We start from the raw sequence: 24,350 nt of genomic DNA, 5'->3' as shown, positions 1-24,350 counted from the left end.
AGGACAAGGAAGGAGGAAGAGGAGAAGCCAAAGAAGAGAAGGAACAAGAGGAGGAGGCGGAGGAGGAGGAGATATACCAGGAGAAAAAACTATGAAAAGCACATGGCACAGTCCCTGCCCACCCCAGGGGATCATTTCCGGTTCCCTTACTGTCTTTTGCAAAGATACAAAGAGCAAGACAAAACACATAAATATACAGACTTGCATTTATGAATGTATAGTATGCACTTAAGAACAATTAATAACAGAGACCATATATAAAAGTAGAGAGTCATGTAGGAATGGGAGCATGACTGCCTTACTTCATTCTTCTAGATAATGACAAAATTTTCCATTTGTCAATAGATGGGTACCTGAAGTCTGGGAATAGTAAGGACATCATTAAGTGAGTAAACAGAGAACAGGGGGGAAAAATGGAGATTTCTTTTCTGATTTTATTTCCTCCCTATCAACAACTATGGAGATTCTTATCGCAGCTGACCTTTGTTCCTACGCTTTAGACTCGGAGGAGACCATTATTCTCAGTCACTGAAAACTTCTCTTCTGCAGCTGTTTTCCCTAAGGGGGGGGGGCAGGCAAGGTTGTGGGAGTCCTGACAGCAGGGCAGGGGAGGCAGCAGGTGCTGGTGTCAGTAAAGGCCCTGCCTGGCTTTTCCCGCTGAGGACTCAGGCCATGGCTGAACTGGAGGGGGTATGTGCAGGCGCATATGCTTGTGTGTGTGTGTGTGTGTGTGTGTGTGTGTGTGTGTGTGTGTTGCAAAATACAGTTTCTTGGGTTTAGCTAGATTTGATTTCAGCTTCTCAGAGAGCCAGTATTTTCACGGTAAATCAACAATAACTTTCCGCAGTTCTTTCTTCTCTGCAGGTAGGAGGGTAGATCACATTGTGCCTGCATTCTTTGGGATCAGAAAAAATCATTTCACTTTCTCTTCTGTCCCTAGCTATTTCTTTCCTCCGAAATCTCACTGTCCTTGACAAAAATATAATATTTCACAATGGTAATCCAATAGTATGGAAGCTTGTTATGTCTTAGCAACATCTGTGATTATGTTCTATTCATATAGTATCTTTATTTAGGCCAGACATTCACAGGGAAAACTTCCAGTCAATCCCAGATAGATACCAAGAAACATCCAAGGTACATTAACCTGATGGGCTCATCAAGCTACCAGGATTATTAAACTGAATGGGAAGATATCAAGTTGTAAATCAGGTTAGAATTCTTTTCTTGGATATGGTACTGACTTTTTTTTAATTATTAAGTCAGTGCATGTGTTAGGACCTCATACTCTTCTGTAAATGCAGGCCTTGGAATAGAAAAGACTGTGTGTGTGTGTGTGTGTGTGTGTGTGTGTGTGTGTGTAATTAGGAAATTGGAGACGTTATTTCTTAGAACTGACACATGGACATTTCACTTCCCTGTTTCCTTCTCCTTCTTAGCATTGTGGGGACTGTCATACCCCACTCTAAGTATTACTAAAAAGGCATCTGAATCCATTCAGTTTCAGTGATTCATCCGGCTCCAGTTTATAAGCCTGGGTCATCTGGCTCATACCTGTGATGTAACAACTAAACACGAACATCTGGGAAAACAGTGTGCATGCAGGCCAGTGTAACTTTGCACAAGCAGCTGCTTTGGTGGCCACAATGTGTGTTTTTCTACTAAATTGTTGTTGGAAGGCCTTTCTGCTAACCTTTGACTTCAAGGATGACACAGAGTTCCTGGATAATTGAACTGTTAACTCCTGAGCATGGTAACTGCGTCCACATTTTTGAGTCATTGTAGGTGTGAGTCCATGAGTCCATGTAGATGTGAATTTAATCTAAAACTCAAACCTGGATAGGCCTGAATTTAAACCTGAGTAGGCCTGAAATTAAGTCTAGTAGAACTGAAACTGATTTCTTATTTGCATATGCAATTGGAGTTAGTGATTCTGGATGTCCAGTGTACCTATATAGATCCAAAGGAAAAAAAAAAAAAAAGATCCAAAGGAAAATGATGGGCTGAGTACACAGTAAAAACTGGTGCTTTGTTACTCACTCCTCAACCTCATTATTTTCATGTCTTGCTGATTATTTTCATAAGTGCCTAATTAGAAATAGAGAAATAAGGTCACAAGTTAATTTTGAATCATTAAAATATTTGAGTCCCTTGAATACATAAAGGCAAAGAATTTCATTTCTTACCTGTATGTGGGAAGGAGTTATATTTCCTTCAGTTCTGAATGGCATACTTTACATAAGTGAAGTGATGCCAAGTCTAAATATTATTCTTAGGATTCCTTGGGATTCAGGTAAGACTCAAGTGTTATTGAGCAATATCAGTGGTCATTAGGCATTACATGATGTGATACAGAGAATTTTGAGGCTGCCAGGGACTTCCAGTTACTATGTAGGAAGGACAGTTAATATTTATTTAGTGTGTGCTCTGGGCAGACCTGCACTGGGAACTTAACCATACATTTTCACAATCAATCCTGACAGCAGCTCTCTAAAGGAGACAGCATTACTCTAATTGCATATATGAAAAAATAAAGAAATTGATGTTTGTGAAGCTATAAAAATGTACCCACATAGGGACCCTAAGAAGTATCATGCACATTCACTATTACTATGTTGTTGCTGTTGTTTTTTGCCACTCAGGCATTCGTATGTGTATCACATTTTTTTCTCAACTAACTCTAGAATAGAAAAGATATTCACAATTATAAAATGGAAGAACAACTCAGAAATATCAGTATGGGTATAAAATTTATGTGGAACTATCAAAGGAATGTTAACAGTAATAAGCACTGATAAACAATCAAGTCTAGTTTTTGGTCAATTATTCCAGAGAAGGGAATATTTTACATCCTCAATAGAATTCTTAGGAAACCTCACTGCAACGTGAAATTTCGTTTTCAGGGCCAGTGATTGCACATACATTAGTCATGTATGTTGATGATGCCATACTGACTGCCCTTCATCATTGAATCCCTTTTTGCATGTTTTTAGTCTTTGCCTATTTTATTGGACACACACTATTATAATGCAGTAGGAGAGTACTATTATTATTATTATCATCATTATTTCTAGTATAGGAGACTATTTATTCTAGAGTGAGAGCAAGTGAGAGAGAGCAAGGGGGGGGAGGTGGGCAGAGGGTGAGGGAGAAGCACACTCTCCTCTGAGCCCGACCTGGGGCTCAATCCCAGGACCCTACCTGGGTTCAGGGATCACTACCTGAACCAAAAGCAGACATTTAACAAACTGAGCCACTCAGGCACCCCTCTGATATAGGAGACTATTCACTACATACTTTGTTATATGTACCTGTTAGTTGGCCTAAGGCATACTTATCTCTTCAAAGTGGTTCCATTATTTTTCATAAAATTAAATCTGTATTATAACCTGGAAGAACATTAAATATATTGAGTGCATACCACAAAATATGTACTTAAAATTAGTTTTAGAGAGTAAAACTTTCTTAATATTTCAAACTTAATTTCTGTGGAAGCCAGACCAAGTATCATTGGAAACAATATATCTGAATTATCTCAATTCTCTAAACCCAGAGTGAGTAAAATATTCTTTCTCTGACATTGTGATATAAGCAAGAAATATTTACTGTTTTCTAAAAATGTAAAAATTGAAAAGGAAAATAGTATATTAATCAAATTAAAAGTGATGTGCAGTATGGATCTGCATTAGTTTCCAATTTCCTTTCTAAGAAGGAGCATCAGGAGCCCTTACATGAGGTGGTAGGAAATGTCTTGGTCCTGATTTCCTTTCATTCCTATTTATTAGGTTCATCCATTTTGTATCTCCCATTGTCATAGTAAATTTAAGATCTAATTTTTGTATATTTAAGGTTTAAAGTACAATGGTTTGACTCATTTGGAAATGTTTGTGAGGACCTACCCTGCTACTGGGATGGTCTTAGCCTCAGAGACCAGCATGCACAGCTCTGGAACTCCAGTGGACTTGAGATGATTGCAATCACAGTGTCATTTCTTTCTTTCTTTCTTTCTTTCTTTCTTTCTTTCTTTCTTTCTTCCTTCCTTCCTTCCTTCCTTCCTTCCTTCCTTCCTTCCTTTCTTTTCTTTCTTCTTTCTTCTTTCTTTCTTTCTTTTTTAAGATTTTTATTTATTTATTCATGAGAGACAGAGAGAGAGAGTCAGAGACACAGGCAGAGGGAGAAGCAGGCTCCATGCAGGGAGCCCAACGTGGGACTCGATCCCAGGACTCCAGGATCATGCCCTGGGCTGAAGGCAGGTGCCAAACCACTAAGCCACCCAGGCATCCCTACAGTGTCATTTCTAGAAGGAGCGGAGAGGTTACATTTTGAATTGAAAATGTTTCATTTTCTGGGGCATCTGGGTGGCTCAGTAGGTTGAACATCTGATTCTTGGTTCTGCTCAGGTTGCAATCTCAGGGTCAGGAGATCGAGTTTCTCTTGGGGCTCTGTGCTCAGCACAGTCGGCTTGAGATTTTCCCTCTCCTTCTCCCCCTGACTCTCCCCCTTCTTGCTCTCTCTCTCTCAAATAAATAAATAAATAAATAAATAAATAAATAAATAAATCTTTAAAAAGATTTACCGTAAAAAGAAATTATACGTTGGGATGCCTGGGTGGATCAGCAGTTGAGCGCCTGCTTTTGGCTCAGGGAATGATCCCAGGGTCCTGGGATTGAATCCCGCATCAGGCTTCCCCTAGGGAGCCTGCTTCTCCCTCTACCTGTGTCTCTGCCTCTCTCTGTGTCTCTCATGAATAAATAAATAAAATATTTTTTAAAAAAGAAATTATACCTTAAAAAGAGAACAAAAACATTTCCTTTTCTGAAGGAAGTTCTGTAATAACTCCTTTGGATTCAGAGAGGCAAAGGTACTGCTATTCACCTGACTTGTTGTACCTAACTACTTTTCATTGAGGCTTTCACATAAATTGACCATTTCATTACTTTTCAAGTTAGTCAATTGCCTTTGGCATTCCACATAGTCATTTTCACCTAAGGAGGAAGCCACCAGGGCAATGTTATAATTGGGAGGACACTCCCACACTCCTGAGTAGAAAAAACCCATTGCAAGCTCAGACTTGCTAGCATTTCATTTGGCTCACTTTCCTTCTCTTTATTGGCATAATTTACAATAATGCAAAAAGCATGTAATAAAGACCAAGGAGAGTTGAGATGAAAGTGCAAAGAGCAAACACTGGACAGAAGGACAAAGAGAGTGAAAAATAATTCTCTAAGAATTAAGTAGGACATGTCCAGACAGCAAATCAACTGTTCAGTGATTTTTTTTTTCCCCTTCCAGTCTTAGCTGCCCTCCAGGTGGCAAGATGAGATGTGTGTCAATGGTGAGGACCAGAAGCCTCCTTTGAGCAGCAGTCATTCGAATTCAAGATTTTGGGGGCACTCATTGGATAATAGGTACTAAAGCCATCAAGGAGAATACCAAGATTCTGGCTCTGGTGTGGGGCCCGTGTGGATGTTTAGCAAACATTCAATGGGTCGAATATGCAAATCATATGGCATGTTAGAGGTCAAAATATACTTAAGAGAAAAAAAGAAAAGCAGAGTTGGCGGCCAGGATGGGGTGGGCTGCGACTGTCAGAGATGCACACCTGCCAGGAAGGGCATCCCAGATGGGGAAAAAAAACCCAAATTCAACCACTGGCTGAGTATTTACTATACACTGCCATTCTACCAAAACTCATGGCCTCTCTCAACAGCAGCTCACATTCTTAGAAGGGGTACACACATAGATTGACAGGGACAGAGAATGAATGAACACAGGGAAGAGAGCCATGGACTATCTCATAAGCAAATAATGAAGGGCTATATAAAGTCTTCTGTAAGGATTTTCTCTGTATAATATTCCTCAGAATTGTAGGATTGACAAAACTACTCCTAAGTAATGTCTATGGCTCAGAAGGAAGTAGGTTCCTAGGGCAAACCAGGGCATTGTTTTTAACAGCCTGGGTAAATTCTAGCTCAGGTTAAGCACTGGAAATTTTTTGGAAATACTTTATTGGTATTTAAATCTTGCTCTAAATTTGTACAGTTCTTACTGTGTGTATATATATATATATTCAGTATATATATTTGTACAGTTCTTACTATACATATATTCATATTAGGGATAATTTATTTAATATAAAACAGCCCCTTTTACTCAAGTACAGAATTCTGAAGAAATTCCAAGCCTGTGCAAAAATAAATTGTGATCTATATTGGTATATAAACTTGAGTCTTTAAGACCAGTCTCTTATGGGCTGCTCATTTGCTTCTTGAGTTGGAAAAGTCTTTAAGCTTGAATTACCATGTAAGATTTGTACCAACCCATGAGAAAACGAGCTTTGTTAGTTAAAATACTTCATGTTGTACAATGAGAGTCTCTGTCCCAAAGTCTAAAAGAAGTCAGTTGAATAATCATTTGTCAAATGAAGAAATCAATGTGACCACATTTCACAAATTACATTTACCTTTTGCAGCCCCCTTTTCATAAATTTAAGTCTATGTGAAAATAAATCCATTAATAAATTCAAATATTAAAATTTCTACTCTCCATGCCCCTTCATATCTCTCAGGTTCATTCCTTCAAATACCCTAACCGTATCAATCCTGGCCTTCACTATGAAACCACAGTATAGGTTAATCTAATCTCTGCCCACTACATGCCTGCACCTGTACAAGAGAATGTGGATCCAGAAAACACACGATTAAACTGACTGGTCCCTTTTTATATTCTGGTTATAAACCTCAGGTGAGGGATCCCTGGGTGGTGCAGTGGTTTGGCACCTGCCTTTGGCCCAGGGCGCGATCCTGGAGACCTGGGATCGAATCCCACGTCAGGCTCCCCGTGCATGGAGCCTGCTTCTCCCTCTGCCTGTGTCTCTGCCTCTCTCTCTCTCTCTGCGTGACTATCATATATAAAAAAAATAAAATAAACCTCAGGTGAGATCTAATTGTGTTTGGAATTCATAACTTATATGCCTCGTCATTTACTCTTCCTTGAACATATGCTTTATATTTTCATTTTTTTCCTTGAATCTCCAATGCTGCTCTCATTAACATCACTCTCATTGAAGAATCAAAGCAATGAGCTCAGAACTTGTTAAGCTGTTGTCATCACAAGTGCTCACTCACCTGTGTCCTTCTTTCCTGCTGCTGTGAATAGACTGTCCTTGCTCCCAGCCCAGCCCTGTCCTTCCACCTGCACACTAGATACCATCCCTCTCATCTAACCAGGATAGTGCTTCAGTGATTTTTTTTCTTTCCCTTCCTTAGTGACTGTTGTTGCTTGGGAAAAAACCTGCCCAGTCAGAGATTATATTTCCAAGTTCTCACATCTAATTATGACTACTAGTCTATTTCTTGCCAATGGAATATGAGTAGAAGTAATCTGTACTTCTCAAAAATTTCCCATGGGCATCATTTCTTTTTCCTCTCTACCAGTGGGGTGATGGTACCAATTGGCAAGCCTCGATCAGCCTATCCCTTAGTGACTGTGTGAAACCCTTCCCCTGAGATTTCCCTATTCCCCAGTATGGATCAGACTTTAATGGACTGAGAAATTTCTATTAATTTAAGCCAGTAAGATTTTGCATTTGAGTTTCAGCTCTGATCACTTAGGGGCTGTGTTTTTCTGTAGTAGCAACAGTATTGCCCTAATTAATACACCAATCTATTAGCTGATGACTCAGATTTATATATACATTCTGAGCTTCTCTCCTAAGTCCCACACCTGAATATTCAACTCTTTTGGACATTTCCACTTGGAGGTCTGCTAGGCACCCTCAGCTTACCATTTCCAAAGTTCCTGATAAACACCCTCTAAAACACCTCCTCCACAAAATTCCTTGTCTGTGTTAAAACAAACAAACCCAGAACTTTCTCCTTTTTTCTTTCTTAAAAGATTTTATTTATGTATTTGAGAAAGAGAGAGAGAAGAGTGAGAAAGGGAGCTTGAGTAGGGGGAGAGGCAAAGGGAGAAGGCGAAGCAGACTCCTCGCTGAGCAGGGAGTCTGATGCAGCCTGATCCCAGCACCCTGGGATCATGACCTGAGCCAAAGGCAGATGCTTAACCAACTGAATCACACAGGCACCCAAAATACAGAACTTTTAAAAGGCAACTCCATTTTCCCAGTGGCTCAGAGAAGATAGCTTACAGTCACTCTAGATTCTTCTTTTTTTCCCACTCTCCAAGTCTGGTGTTTCAGATAATAATGTTCATTCTACCTTCGAAATACACCCATAATTCAAATATACTCAGAATCCAACCACTTTTTACCATCACTACTTCCCCTACGTGGACGCAAACTAGCATCATCTCTCATCTGGTTGATTTTAAAGGTTTCCTAACTTGCATCTCTGCTTTTGTCCCTGCTCTCCTAAACTCCATTGTCAAGGCAAGAACTGGAGAAATCCCGCTTAAATAAAAGTCAGTTGGTCTCATTTATTTCTGTTCAAGCTTTTCAAAGATTTCCCATCTTAGCGCAAATGTCAATGTCCTTGTCAGGGCCTCCAGAGCCCTCGGTGCAATGGTCCCCATTTCTTCCCGGATCCCCACTTCTGAATTCCATAACCTTTATTATTTATTTCTCTTGTGGCTTCTATCACATTTGAGGCATTCTCAATGTATGCACAGCCTACAAAAATGGAAAGAAATTTCTGTTCTCATTTCAGTTCTGTCACTTAGAAGCTGAATAACTTTTGATCAATTTTCTTGTAGCTTTGTGGCACTTCCTATTTCCTGTATCTAAATGAGGATGGGGGAATAGTGGTCATCATATAGGATGCAGTAACTAAAGAAAACATACTGAAAGCTCTACATTCATGTTGACATCATATTTAACATCACCACCACCACCCCACCACCATCATCATCACTGTCATTCATCACTGTCATTCATCATCATGATCATCATTACCTCCATCCATCATGATCACCACCACCATCCATTATGATTATCACCACCATCCTCACCATCATCATGATCACCCACCCCCACCCATCATCACCATTACAATCATCACCACCATTATCACCATCATCATTTTTCTGTAGCACAGAGTCTAGTATAGCCTCCAGGGTCAAATTACCTGTACTCAAAACTCAACTAGCTGGCTGACCTTGGGCAAGTTCTATAACTCTTCTGTCTATAGTTTCCTCATTTTTCAAAGGGCTCTACAAATAGTATCTATAATCTTAAGGTGTCAAAAGTATTTAATGAGATGGTAGATACAATCTTTGAGAAGGAGCCTATCTCATTGCATGTCATCAGCAAATGTTAGCTATGGATAGTCTATTGATTCTATAATGGTATATAGTTCCCAAGGGCAAGGTTCATATGGTCTATTTCCTGCAACAATGAGTGCTTAGCACAGAGTCTCAAAAAGTTAAATAAATACTTGAGGCTTGGTTGTACAAATAAATGATTGAATGGATGGATGAAGAAAATATAGGTCAAAGATAGGCAGAGCATAATATAGCACATGTTCAATTTCAAACTAATGTTGTCTCCTTAAGATGTTTTCAAGTTTTAAGGCTGATAAAGAGAACTTTCGAAGGGAGACTGGAGATTCAGAGGCATGTAAGCTCTATTTTGCCTTGTACACACTGGGAATCCAGAGAAACAGTTCTCTGTGAACTGTCTGGGCCAGAGTTCAGACTGTTGATGCAGCTGATGAGATTTTCTCAGAGTGAACCCTTAATAAATGAGATCTGCACAAGCATGCCTTTATAGTGATCTTTGGAGAGAGAAATTAAAACTCAAAAAGCAGGATGCCTGGGTGGCTCAGTGGTTGACCTCTGCTTTCGGCTCAGGGTGTGATCCCAGTCTGGGGATCAAGTCCCACATCGGGCTTCCTGCAAGGACCCTTCTTCTCTTTCTGCCTCTCTCTGTGGGTCTCATGAATAAATAAAATAAAATAAAATAAAATAAAATAAAATAAAAACTCAAAAAGCTTTAAGGAATTCTTCAGATCAAAAAACAGTAGAAAGTGGATAAAGACACTTGGGTGAAGATTGGTGTTTTATACTCTGCTTCCTTTATTTTCAGGCTTGGGTTTAGTCAGATTTCTATTTCCGGTATGGTAAGCAGTTCTAGAATACTAAACAAAATATACATTTGCAAGGGTATTCTTCATTTCCAACTGTTTCTAGAAGCATTTCTGCCATGATCCTAAAGAGTAGCAGAATGAATATGCCATCCCCAAATACGCCACTTGGGTACATTGATTATTTTGAGCTGTGGACATTTGAAAAACAGCAGATGCAGGAAGAGGCTTTCTCTGAACTCCCTTTATCTGCCTAAAGACAGATTCTCCAAAAGGAAATTGACTGCCATACATCTTCCTGGGAGTTTCATCAACCAGGGAAGATTGACTTGTTACGGAAAAGGAGACCTGAAGCTGACACCAGACAAACTGTGTCATGAAACTATCATCTCCCATCACTTATTCTAAGGGCCCATTCATCTTCCCTAATAGTCCTAACCCCTCAGGTTACATCTCCCCTTCCCTTTTCCTACAAAGATGGCAGTTCATCCTGAATTCGAAGCCACCCTGGTGAGAGACTCATTTTTCCCTGGATAGCTCCCATGTTTGCATGAGGCACATGTGATAATAAACTTGTTTTTCTATTGTTAACCTTTTATTATAGAGGTCTCTGCTAAAACCTCAGAAGGGTAGAGGGAAAGTGATTTTCCCTTCCCTACCAACCCTTGAAGTTCTCCTATTTATTGGGCCCTTAAAGCTTAGCAAGTGCACAGTCTCACTTTATAAATATTTGTTGAATTGGTGAATGGGTAGGCCTTATACATATTAACGGGATGCTATTCAGAAGTTCCCAGGAGGTTGTCTTTTTGCTTTCTGAGTGCTCTGCATATCAGAATTGAGACATAACACAATAGAGCTCAAAGGAGAGGGAACCTCTCCTCCCACACCTGACATCACAGGGCCAGAGGAGGGTAATACAGGATGTAGGTGCATGCCTCTTGTATACAATTGTATTAGATTCAAATCCTAGATTTTAATTAAGCCTTTTGGAAAGACACATAAAGTTCTTTATTCCAAGTCTTTTACACAGGAAAACTGAGGCTCTGAAAAGCTTAGTGGTTGAATATCTGAAGACAGAATCTTATTTTTAAATATACCAGTAGATTTCAATATTAAAAGCACCACTCTTGGGATGCCTGGGTGGCTCAGTGGTTAAGCGACTTCCTTTGGCTCAGGTCGTGATCCCGGGGTCCTGGGCTCGACTCCCACATCGGACTCTCCACAGGGAACCTGCTTCTCCCTCTGCGTATGTCTCTGCCCCTCTCTGTGTGTCTCTCGTGAATAGAGAAATAAAATCTTTAAAAAATATACTTAAAAAAATAAAAGGACCACTCTTGTTTATCTACCTTCAATTTGCAGAACGTAGCTTTTCAGATAGCAAAGCAACTCTCTACTGACATGAAACAAGTATCTTGGCTAAAAAGAGAAAAAAGCATACAATTCCACATTAAGCATTCACACCACCGCATGATCTTCGTTAGCGCTGTTTGAGAAGAGGGCTCTGGATTTTTGTCGAGGACTGTCTTTAAAAACAAAACAAAACAAAACAAAAACGAAAGTCGTTTAGACTTTAAGACTTTCAAATACAATAATAAGATTATCAAGTCAATGATACTACAAATGCTGACTTTTTAGAGGCAGAAATTTTGGGTTGAAATCTCACTCTAAAATTAAGGGTCAGTGGTTGTACTACGCAGGTTTCAAAGGAGAACTTAAAATATGAATATGATAAAAAAATATGTACAAAATATATAGTGCGAAATGTCAGTTCTAAGCCTTCTGTTAGGAGGGGCTCAGTAGTACCTAACGGGGAGCCCTTCCCTGCTCCCAGCGCACAGCCGCCTGGATCCCCTGGAGCTGAGGCCTGTGGGGAGAGGGCTGGCGCCACCCTGTGGTGCGAGGGAGCCACTGCCACCCACGGACACATCACCTCCTCTGGGTCAGCCTCCACTCTGCTTCTGGAAAGTGGGGTTGATACCCTAAACCTTCTGGAGTCGTGTGCTAGGGTATGGAGATCCCCGCCTGCTCCTCCACCCAGAAGCTCCTGGGGGCTCAACGCTTCACAACCTCGCTTAGCTCCGAGTCCCGTGTGGTAAGCCACCAAGTTAAATCCCAGGACCTCCAGAGCTTTCCAGGGCAGGAGGCAGGGGTTTAAGAACAGCCTTGCCCTAGGCACGATGATCCTGAGCTTCCCTGCAGAGCTCACATTACTGTTTTTAAACGTGCACTTTCTCTTAAGCTAAATTCTAAAGTTCTTGGTGAGTGTGAGTGATGCCAGGGGTACTGACTGGCTTGATGACTGTATGATGCAGGGTTGGTGCCCTTACAGGACTCCACTACATACACTAATATTCCAATAGACCCCTTAAGCTCAGAGGGCAGAGAAAAAGATTCAAGTTTCTCTGAAAGTTTATAAGATCCTCGTAAACACTTCTGTGCTACTATGTGACGGTCATGCTCAAATCAGGTAATTATAATAAATGAACGTGTTTAGAAATCCTGTCATGTGATTGGATTTTCAAAGTATTTGGGTAGAAAAAAAAGGAGATGTGAGATCATAAAATATGAACCAGGGATCACTGGAGGGAAACATTTCATGTGGAACTGTGCATGTCTGTCCTGCCACTGAGACAACCATGGAAAAGCCTGGGGCCCATATTCCTGAGGCAGGAGAGCTGTCATCTATCTAATACATACTAAGTGATATTTATTCTAGGCACTGTGCTAGGAACTAAGGATAAACAAGTGAATCAAATCAATCATCCTTATCTTCACAGAGCTTTTTTGGGGGGGAGTAAAATGATTAAGTGCTAAGACAGAGAAGTATCAAAGGGCATAAAACAGGACTCTAATTAGTCCAGAAAGGCAGGTGTCAGGTAAGACACCCTTGCATCAGTTACCTTTGAGCAGAGACCCTAGGAGGAATTAACAAGGTGAAGGGCAGAGAGGAGAAAGCACAGAATGTGTAAAGGTCCTGAGGTGAGAGAGAGCCTGGGATTTTGGTCAGAGTTCATAGAGCATTGGTACTGGAGGTTGGGGGAGTGAGGTAGTAGGAGTGAAAGGCAGAGGTCAAATCAGATAAGTCACTGAAGGATTTTAACTTGGTAGAGACATGATCTTGCCTTCGGTTACTTCATGGGTACAGTAATGGGTGAGGTCCTTTCAGGACTCAGGGGTTGAGGTCCTAGTCATAGGGCCCTTTGAAAAAAATGGTTCAGTCAAGTCCTCATCAGCATGAAGGCATAGCTTACTTCCTTCTTGTTTGCTTTTTTATTATTTTTATTTTTATTTTTTAAGTTCATGAGAGACACAGAGAGAGGCAGAGACACAGGCAGAGGGAGAAGCAGGCTCCATGCAGGGAGCTGGACGTGGGACTTGATCCTGGGTCTCTAAGATCAGGCTCTGCGCTAAACCGCTGAGCCACCTGGGCTGCCCTCTTGTTTTGCTTTAGGGGAAAGATGAAAAGATTGTTTTTAAAACTGTGTCTTTCATCTTCCATTTCTATAAAAGAGTACTTTTGTAAATGTGAGAAAATGTTGATAATCTTTAACTACAATAACATAGATTTATAAAAGTAAAGTGATACTAGAGTCTATGATTTCCACAGTTACTCTGGGCAGTAAGATCCCAGAAATGTAGATTTATCATTCATCTTCTTGTTTATAATGCACATTCTTTTAAAAAATCTTTTAAATATTTATTTATTTTAGAAAGGAAGGGAGGGGAGAGAGAGAGAGAGAGAGAGAGAGAGAGAGAGAGAGAGAGAGAGATAGCATAGTAGTGGGAAGGGCAAAGAGAATCTAAAGCAGACTCGGTGCTGAGCCCGACAGAGGGCTGGATCTCATGACTCTAAGATCACCACCCAAGCTGAAACCCAGAGCCAGATGCCCACCTGCTGTGCCACCCAGGCACCCTGATGCGCAATTGTTTTTAAATTGTTTTTAAAAGCATTATGTGACTCAAACTCCTAGAAATTATTGTCTGCATGTGTCCTTGCCCTATTATTATTTCACCAAACTTGTAGAACTGGCCTGATTTGCTTACTGCAAATAAAACTTTATTCTGCTATGGCTTTTTTTTTTTTTTTTTTGACATTCCCTAAATTATCCTCTACTGTTATATGTAAAGGCCCTTGAGAAAATAACCCGCCATTTACGGGTAACTGGTTCCCAACTAGAGGGTGGGCTGATACCAATGTTAGCACGGACAGGCTGTTTAAATGCCTTCTAGACCCTTTTTGATTGGTAAACTTGGATACATCTGTTTGTTTTTAAACATTTCTTCATCTAAAATTCTTTGCTTACAAAGTGGGTACAAGAATGTATAATGGATAATGGATACAAGAGTGTCTATCTCTTTGGGGCTTTGTGATAATCGACAAAGAAACAGATAAAGCGCCTTGCATGGAGCTTCCCATGTTGAGCTACACAGTTCTACAAAGTTATTATTTCCAGTGAATTTAGATAGGGAGGCAGATTTTTGGATGGTTCAATGATTCTTTTTAAGAAGATAGGACGTCCATACATTCAATTCTGTCGCACTTTTGAAACACTAATGCTTTATAAAATGTTAACTGAAGTACTCTGTGTCTTCTCCTAGGATCCTTCTCTAATTTTATCCTGGGCTTGTCCCTGCATTATTTTCAAAGTCTTAAGATGACTGCTTCTTATATGCATCGATCGATTCAGGTGGAGAGTGTTTTTTCTTTTCTTTTTTTCTTTCTTTTTCTTTCTTTCCTTTTCTTTCTTTTTTTTTTCTTTCTTTTCTTTTCTTTCTTCTTTTCTTTCTCCCCTTGTGTCCTCTGTTGACATCTCATGGATTCCCTACGTTAGAACTTTGAAAGAAAGAAATGCGCTTTAAATTTTGAAATGCCCAGTGCTTAACGGTAGGAGTCACGTTTCGATATTCAAAAAATTTGGAGAGAAGAGAGAGAGAGAGAGAGGATTTCATTTCCTAAATATCGAAGGGGAAATCGAGCGACACCTGGTCTGCTTTTATGTCCTTTCCTTTTCAGTTTCTGGTGATAAAGATGCTGGGACAGTAAGAGGCAGCGGGCAGAGGCTCCGAGCGCGGGGTGGGGGGTGGGGGTGGGGGGAGCGGCGGCGCCGACGCTCTCCGAGGCCCCCGCGGAGGTTCGCGCGCCCTCTCCTTCCCCTCTTAACCGCAGGCGGCCTGTAATTAGCGGAGCAAGTCGGTCCGAGCGAGGCAAATCACCGGCTTTCCGCGAAATAATTATATTGCTGCAGCTCCCGGACATGTGCACCTCGAAGCCTGAGACGCAGGGAGACGTTTTCCTTCCTCGTGGCCGGGGGCAGGGAGGGACAAGTGGAGGCGGCGGCGCGTCGGCCCCGGTGCAGGGAGCAGAGGGCGCCCCGCGCGGGGAGCAAGCGGGCCGGGGGCGTGGGAACGCGGCGCACAGCGCCCCGCGCAGGCCGCGCTCGGAGCTCCCCGGGGCGCGGCGCGGAACGGGCCCCCCGCGGCCCCCCGTGCGCCCCCGCGGCCCCCCGTGCGCCCCGGCCCCCCCGGCTCCCGGCCGGGCCCGTAGCGCCCCGTCGCCGGAGCCCGCGGGGGAAAGGGCCCGTGTCGCTGGAGCGACGCCCGACGCGGCCTCCGGGGCGGGGACTGCCGGGCCCCTCGCGCCGTCCCGCCCAGAGCCGGCGCGTTCCGGGGGTGGGGGCCGGGGCGCGCGGTGCCGGCCGGAGCGGAGCGCGGCCCCGCGTCGCCCGCGGCTCGGGCAGGTGCGCGGCGCGTCGGCCCCGGTGCTCGCGCCCCCCCGCCCCGCGGCCCGGGCGCCGCGCCCGCCCCGCCCCGCCCCGCCCCGCCCCCGCCCGCGGGCCGCCCGGGGCAGGGCCTGCAGCTGCGGCCGGCGAGCGGCGAGCGGCGAGCGGCGCGCGGGGCATGGGCCGGCGGCCGGCGGCGGAGGGCGGCTGAGGGCGGCCGAGGGTGCGCGCCCGGCGGGGACCGAGCCGTCGGCGGCACAGAGCCGGCCCCGCGGCGGGCGCGGGCGGGGGCGCGGGCGCGGGCGGGGGCGGCGGCGGCGCTGCCCTGCCCGGAGCGATGCGCTGAGCGCGCCGGGGCCGAGCGCGGGGCTCGCGGGCCGCGCGGGGAGCCGACCCCATGGAGCCGGCGCGCACCGGGCGGAGCCTGCGGGCGCCGCCGCCGCCGCCGCCGCTGCTGCTGCTGCTGCTCCTGCAGGTGGCGGGGCCGGCGGGCGCCCTGGCCGAGACCCTGCTGGACGCGTCGCGGGCCGTGGGCGCCAGCTCCAGCCCGCCCAGCCCCGCGAGCGTGGTGGCCCCCGGGACCGCGCCGTCCGAGGAGAGCCGGCTGCCGGTGTTCACCCTGGATTACCCCCACGTGCAGATCCCCTTCGAGATCACCCTGTGGATCCTGCTGGCCTCCCTGGCTAAGATAGGTGAGCGAGCCGGTCCACCGGCGGGGGTGGGGCGATCGCGAGGAGCCGCGGGTGGGCGTCCGAGCCCGCCGGGTGACCGGGTCGTGGGCCGGGGCAGGGGCGACAGCGCAGCGCAGCTTCTGTGCCAAAGGGACCCCGGGGAGAGCATTTTCACGCGTTGCTTCCTAAGTGGGCATTGGCCTTGAAATAGCCCCAAACTCTCAGCCCCGTACAGACCCCGCTGGGGACTCGCTGCTTGCTTTTGCCTCACATGCCCAGTGGGACAGACCTGTCTGCCGAGGGAGGAGGCGAGGGGGAGAGGCTGCAGCATCGGGAGAGAGGCGCAGGCTAGCGCGGAGGCTACAGCGGGAAAGCCCTGGATGCTCTGGGCAGAGAGAGGCGCCTTGGCCACGACGCAGACCCCGCCATGCACCTGACTAATGAAGTGCCTGGGAGGGGACCAGGGACGACCGAGTGCCTGCAGCTGCGACAGAAACAAGCCTCCTCCCTCCTTTGGGCCGAGGCTGTCACTCTCCAGGAAGCGTTTTCTTAGGTGACCGAGGCCAGTGAAACGAGATGCATATTTAAAGATAACCCACTTTCCAAACTATCTCTTTAACTTTCATTTGGAAAGCAGAGGCTCAGAATGTGTTTTCTTATCTTCATAACCCCTTCCCCCCACCCCCCCACACATAAACTTTTGTTGTGATCATGGGGCTTTACATTATTTTTACTTGATATTTTAAATTCTTTTTCATTTTAAAATATGTCAACTACTGTTGTTAAGATTCAGAGAAGTTACTAGGTCAAAAGAGCGTCTGCGTTATTGCATACATCTTCTGCATTTGTCCTGGGAAAGATCCTGTGCTGTTCAAGTAAGGCAGGTCCCCATAAAGGATGAAGACACCTTGCCTGTCACCCTCCAGCTTATTGATTGGCGGGAGAGATGTCACACACACCGGTGGCCGTAATACAGGGAAGTGCTAAGTAGTGTGACCCAGTCAGAAAAGATAATGTGGCAGTGTAGGAGGCAGAAATCACTTCCTCCTGCAAAGGAAGCATTTAAATGGGGTTTTCAGGGATGACCAGGATATGTCAGTTGGAGATGAAAGGGAACAACGTTCCAGAGAGAAATAAACAAGGCATTCGTTTTGGGGGGGGGGGGGAAGGCACAAAGCAAGCAGAAGAGATGGTTTGTACAGGGGTGGAAGTTGAGGTAGGTAAGCTCCATGGCAGAATAAGCTAATTTGATTCTATAAGTGCTGACCAAAGGAGGCACATGCTGTGTTTAAGGACTTTGCAGTCTGCAATTGCCTGGCTTTGACATGGTTGTATTAGTTGTGTGCTTTAATTCCACCTGAGAAATAGAAGCAGAGGAAATGGATTTCCCCACCTATCGAGCAGGTATGCACATTTGCATGAACTTGTTGCCGGTAATGATAAGCTCAGGTACTATCTCCACATATGGTCCTCACAACAGGTGGGAAGAGCAGATATTAATACCGCCCCCCCCCACACACACACATATACTTGGTAGAGGTGGAAACTGAAACTCCAGGGAGTTTACATGAGGTGCCCACAGATATACAAAGTGGGGAGCCCTGTCCACTCTCTCTCCCAGCCTCCATCACTGGCCTAGTGCTTGTGTGCCCTGTTTCCATTACTGCTTCGTGGTTGCCATTTCTATTCAATTACAACTCTTTGTTTTGTTCTTCGCTCTCAATTATTTTAATCTAATTAATTACACTAATAACAGCCGCTGGTAGGCACTTAAGTTCATTATCTCTAATTTTCACAACCATCCTGGGTAAGGATGATTACCCCGTTTCCTATGCAGGGAAGCAGAAGTGGGGAGGTTACCTTGCTGGTGGGTGGGGAGCCAGGATTCCACCCAGGTCGGCCTGATGTCTCATCTTTGTGTCTGTCCTGGAGGCTTGTTTTCTTATATGAGGATTAAATGAGACTACCTATGTTTAACATTCTTAGAAAATCCTGGGCATGGAAGAAGCGCTGAATATTTCATCATTAGCAGGAGTGGAAGAGGAGTGACAGTAGCCTCACGCAGTGCTCTGGCACCGTGTCTCCTTTTCCACTGTGCTGGGCTACCTCCTGCCTTTCTCTGTTTCTGTTTTAGGCTCAGCCTTTTCCAAGTGTTCTTATTTGCATGGATTGCTTTTTCATACTTGGTCTTTTTCTATCATGATCTATTCATCTTGTTTGACCTTATGTTAATTGTGTAATATTTTATTAAAATGCTTGTATGAGTTCATAGTTGTATTTATTGATCTGCCCATTGGTAGGATAGAGATAGATAGATAGATAGATAGATAGATAGATAGATAGATAGATAGATAGATAGATGTGTTATATTCCCTGGTACTTGCTGTTCTCTGGATCTTTCAGCCCACGCCTCCCACCAAATTCTCAACTTCACTGGCTACTATCTTCTCTTTCTCTCCTGCATCTGGGGTGACACAGAAATAGAAATACAGACAGATGTTCATATGTCCCAACCAGAAGTGTCTGAGTGGAGATTGCCATGGGCGGGGTGAAGGGTATAGTTCCCAAAGCAGCAAGTGTAATTTTTTACAGCACCAAAAGCTGGCCCTTGGAGGTCTTTCCTAGGTTTTTCCTGTATATAGTCCAGCCCTGTCCTCCTGATGTTCCAGGGTCCTCTGTCCTTTGAGGAGCCTGGAAATGCCCAGATATCCCCCACCTACTCCCCTAGGCCCTAAACTTTCTGTTGGCTTTGGGGACGACTGTCCTTGTACTGCCTTTCCAACCCATTGAGCCATATCTAGTCATTCAAATTCTATTTTAACTTCTGCACTGGAGAAACTGTTGGGGTGACTTATATGACTACTTATATGACTTATTTTGCTCATATTTGGGGCAGGATGATGAATTGAGCTGTGCAGGGGACTTGACACGATGAGATAACACATGTGTTAACTTATGCGATATGCTGTGGTTTCTATTTGGGGCACTTTTATGCCGTGAACCCAGTGTACCTGAACTTACCTGCCACAGAGAACATGAAGACCCACTGCTAGTGATTAATCTAAATAAAGGTAACAGGGTGCCCCAAATGGAGGCTCCTAATCACATCTGTAGGAGGTTTATATCATTCCTGATGGTAAATTCAGAATAGTTTGCTAGATAGCAGCACAATATAATCTTAGAAATGTTGCAGTCAGAAGTGAGCAAGTGCATTTTTGGCAGAGTGTTGAATGATTCAACTTTTCATTGTTTTACCTGAGTATCAGGGAAACTCAGTTTCTGAATTATTTGGTCAAAAACAAAGTTCTGTAGTCATGATGACAATTCAAATGCATATGTGAAGTAGGTTAAATAAATATAAACATAGCAAATTTAGTACACCTTTGAACAGTCTTAGAATTTTGGGAAGAAACATTTCCCAATTTGTTTTTCACTTAGATCCTTACACATGTGAACTTGTATTGCTCCTTTTAATTTTGAATATTTATATTTTGAATAACTATTGACTTTTTTTTTTAACAGAAACACACGCCTTATTTGGTAAATCCTATACACAGGGGTAGAGTTCTGCAGCATAGAATAATAGCCAAAGAACTAAGAAGAGGAACATTTCCTGGAGTGTTCTAAGATGGTCTTCTCTGATTTCCTTGCCCATGAAGTGGATCAGTGGAATTTGTCCTAAACTGGGTGAACTTGGGCATGTATTCTTCCCTCTATCAGAGTTCAGGGCCAGAGCACTCGGCCTCTGCTGTTTAAAGCAACGGAACTCTCTTTCTTGTCCACAGTGGCTTCCCAGATGTCCCCTCACTTACCTTGGAGGCTTGAGCTGGCCTGTTTGCCTCTTCCAGGTGTCAGCATGCATTCTGCCCTGTTCATTTCCCTAACCCTTAAACTTGGGGTTAGGATGCAGAATTTTCCACTTCCCTCTACCCTGTTGTCTTGACATTAAATAACTTGTAGTATTGTTTTAAGGAAAAGGCAAAGCAATTTGGTCCATGAAGGTTTCTCCTCTGGGCTCTAGCCTGTCCTGATTTTAAATATGAAACCAGATAATTTCTACAGTTGATATCTATCTGTATTTGCTGAGACCTTGATCTCTTGATCTGGTTCTCTTTGTTGTATTTGGTTTTCCTGAAGCATATAACAGCAGCTGGTTGGTCAGCGGATTAATCTCATGATTTTTACCTATTTTTCTGAACCACATCTCATTTTGAACAAATTTCTGAAGCTGTCTTCCTGATGGCATGTGTTTGTTCTTAATAAAGCTAAAAGGAGAGTTTTGAATTCTTTTTGTCTCAAAGCTTCCATCTTTTCCCTTTCGGTTAACCATATATTTTATGTTTTCTGTGTAAACAGCTCTCTTGTATTCTTTCTACAGATCATTTTAGGTGCCTTTTAGAATTTTATCACTGCCCTCTAATGTAACAGGTAATTTTTCACCAAAAATGTTACTCTCTGTATCAACTTCCACAATGACAATAATAATTGTCATTAATGGGATACTTTTTCCAGAAATTTTCACATATTATGAAACCCTAAAATTATACAAAGAACATTTTGTATAAATATATTTATTTCTTGTAGGGTTGTAAAAAATTACTTGTAAAACCAAATGAATTTGTTGATTTGTATGTGGATAGATTTTTATCAGTAATTCAATTGCCTTTAAAATTTGTAGTTCTACTTGGCTTATCTATCTTTTCTTCAGTCAATTTTAGTATTTATGTTTTAGTTTTTCTGGAAAATCATTATTTAATTTGAGTTTTTAAATTTATAGGAAGGAAATTATTTTGTATTATTTAAAAAGTATCTACATTATCTGCATGTTTTGTCCTACCTTTATATTCCTAATGTTGTTATTTTTGTTTTTCTTTACCTTGGAAAAATTCTCAGAAGTTTGTCTATTATATACTTTTTCAAAGAACTAGATTTTGATTCGTTTTAGTTTACCAATTCTTTCTCTTTATTATTTAGCTTTTCCTACTGTATTGGCATGTATTTTGTTATTTTTTTTTTCCATTCCTGAATTTAGAGCTTAGCTCATTAGTTACTGAATTCACTGGTTTTCTAACATATTGATTCCCACTATACAAGGGTAATTAATCCCTGAAAAAGCACTTACAGTTGAAAACATAATTAATATTACTTTCAATAATTTCAATGACAAATATTTTTATAAACTCCTGTGCTCTAAACTTGGCATACTCTTATGTTCAAATGACATCGGTCTTATTAACAGGGACAAAACTACTTCAATAGTTTTTTAGTTATTATAACTCCTAAGAAGCCATTTGTCTTCATCAGTTTCTCCAAAATACAGCTATTTACTTGTTTTCATTAAATTCAAAGCTATGATAAACTGACACTTAAGACTATGTTACAAAGCATAGTCATGGTAATTCTAAGTTTATGTAAATTCATCTTTATTGCAAATTATAAGAGAGTGGCAAAGACTAAAGAATTCAGGGAGGTGATGCAGATGAAATTGTACTTTCCTAATAAATTGCATGAAATCATTTTTGCTAGTAACCGACAAAACATGTATATTCTGAGATGAGAATTTAATACAACATATCAGTGATAAAGCTGGAAAGATGACTGATGTATCTTATGTATCTTATCAGGGGCACTCTGTCACTAATTTAATGTCTGTAAAATCTAATTTAGTCTTTATGAAATCAAAGAAATGCTTCATGAGCTGAAGTAGGAATATTAAAAGAAAGTCTTCTTAAGGGTGGTTTCTCATGATCCAGATGGGTATATCTTAGAGGAATGGCAATCTATGTATTGAAGGCTAGAAATACTTTGTTTTGTCCTATTTTAGTTGCATTGTATAGTTTTGATGTGTAGTTTTCACTATTTAGTTTTCAGTATTTTAAAATCTCCTTGTGATTTTAAAAAAAGATTGTATTTATTTATTTAATACTTCTTTATTTTTGAGAGAGAGGGAATGAGGGAGTATGTGAGCAAAGGGAGGGGCAGAGGAACAGACTTTGAGCTGAGTGTGGAACCTGATGTGGGGTTTAATCTCTTGGTGGTGAGATCAAGACCTGAGCTGAAATTAAGAGTTGGTTGCTTAACTCACTGAGACACCCAGGTCTGCCTTGTGATTTTTTTTTTTAATTCTAGCCCAACAATTATTTAGAATTGTATAATTTTTAGTTAGTGAACATATAGCTATATGATAATTTTTTAATTTTTTTCATATTTTATTACATTTTTGGTTAGACAAGCCTGATACTGATTTTTATATTGCTTGGGATATTCTCTGTGATTTAATATGTGGTCCTTTTTAATTTTTATTTAAATTTTAGTTAGCTAACATAAGGTGTAATATTCAGTGATTCATCACCTAATTGTATGGTCCTTTTTAAACTGCATTTTCCATGTTTTCTTGAAAAAGATTTTATGTTCCCTATTTGGTACAGGATTGTATAAAGGCACATGTGCACATATGCATATACACATACACAGATGAAATTGAATTTGTAATTATCATGTTTAGATCTTTAATAGAATTACCAGGGTTTTTTTGGCTATTTTATTAGGTTATATGATACATTAAAATCAGTCTCTGAGATCATGATGCCAATTACTGTTTATAATTTTAATTTTTGCTTTGTATATTTTGATGCTAAGTTATTAGGTGCATACTAGTTTAATATTATATCTCCTGAGTGAATTTGTCCTTTAACTATTAAGTTATGAATTTCTTTATTTTCAATAATATTTTTGTGGCTCATAGTCTGTTTTTTCTGTTACTACTATTACTATTCAAAATAAAACTAGATTTTACACATCTTTTTTCTGTATCTGTTTTCCACATCTATGTTTTCCAGACATATCTTTTCCTATACCATTACTGTCAATCAACTAGATAATTTTCCTTTTGGTATATTTTATTTTTGTCTTGAATTTAAATTTTAATAATACTTGTAATTTCAAAAGAAGTGCAGTTCCATTTATTATGAGTATTATATGTGGGTTTACTTTGTTCTTTACTGTCTTTTACTTGGTGTCTTTAGTTTTCTTGTCATATTTTGGCTTGGTCATTTTTTTCCCTTTATATTTTATATATTATTATACATTCTGTTTCTTTTCCTTTTATAGTTACTCTTTAATTTTAATCTGATTACCTGATTTAAAGGAGCCAGGCCAGATTGCTTTGGCTTACATCCCAATTGCATTTTCCTACATATTTTGTAGTTTCATGATATTGTGTGCATAACTTAAACTCTCTGGGTTCAGTTGCTTTATTGGTTAAATGGGTATTGTAAAAGTACCAGTGTCATTGGCTGTTGTAAAAATCAAATTAGTTAATATATGTAAAATCTTAAAATATTTTTTTGGAACATGGTAAGCATAGTATTTGTATTACTGTTTTATCCTCTTTCTGAGTAATACTTAAACTTTAATTTTTTAAAAAATATTTTATTCATTTATTCATGAGAGACACAGAGAGGCAGAGAAATAGGCAGAGGGAGAAGAAGGGCCACCTGTTGGGAGCCTGATGTGGGACTCAATCCCAGGGCCCTGGGACCACACCCTGAGCTGAAGACAGAGGCTCAACCACTGAGCCACCCAGGCATCTCTAAACTTTAAAAATTTTGACAGCTTATCTGCCTATTGTAGAATTTTAACTTTTGTCTTATAATCCAGACCTGGTTTATAGTTAACTTCTTCCAAATTGGATTTATTTCTTAGACCTGGTTTGTATTTAATTGCCTCCAAGTTAGTTTTTAATTTTTAAAAGCAGTGTTTACATTTGCAAACATGCTTACCATTTTTTTTTTAAATTTACTTCTTCTGTCTCCCCTTTTCCCCCAGTTGTTTTCTTTTTACTGGAATATGTTCTTTGGTGGATACTTCAGGGAGGGCCTTTGAATGATAAATTCTCTTAATCTTTGACGATGTCTTCA

General features: G+C 41.7%; 1 protein-coding gene across 1 annotated transcript in view; it reads left to right on the top strand.

Annotated features, from left to right (window-relative positions):
* The first annotated feature begins 16,060 nt into the window (after positions 1-16,060).
* Positions 16,061-24,350, top strand: part of SLC9A2 (solute carrier family 9 member A2) — a 95,979-nt gene continuing 87,689 nt past the window's right edge. The window contains exon 1 of the mRNA XM_025992764.2: positions 16,061-16,452. Coding sequence (XP_025848549.2) covers positions 16,158-16,452 — 295 coding nt within the window. The 5' untranslated portion in view covers positions 16,061-16,157. The remainder of the gene's footprint in view (positions 16,453-24,350) is intronic.

The sequence above is a fragment of the Vulpes vulpes genome, chromosome 16 (genome assembly GCF_048418805.1).
Source record: "Vulpes vulpes isolate BD-2025 chromosome 16, VulVul3, whole genome shotgun sequence".
In the NCBI taxonomy this organism is placed as follows: Eukaryota; Metazoa; Chordata; class Mammalia; order Carnivora; family Canidae; genus Vulpes; species Vulpes vulpes.
The sequence above is the reverse complement of the archived record's forward strand: the minus strand, read 5'-3'. Positions and strand labels throughout refer to the sequence as shown.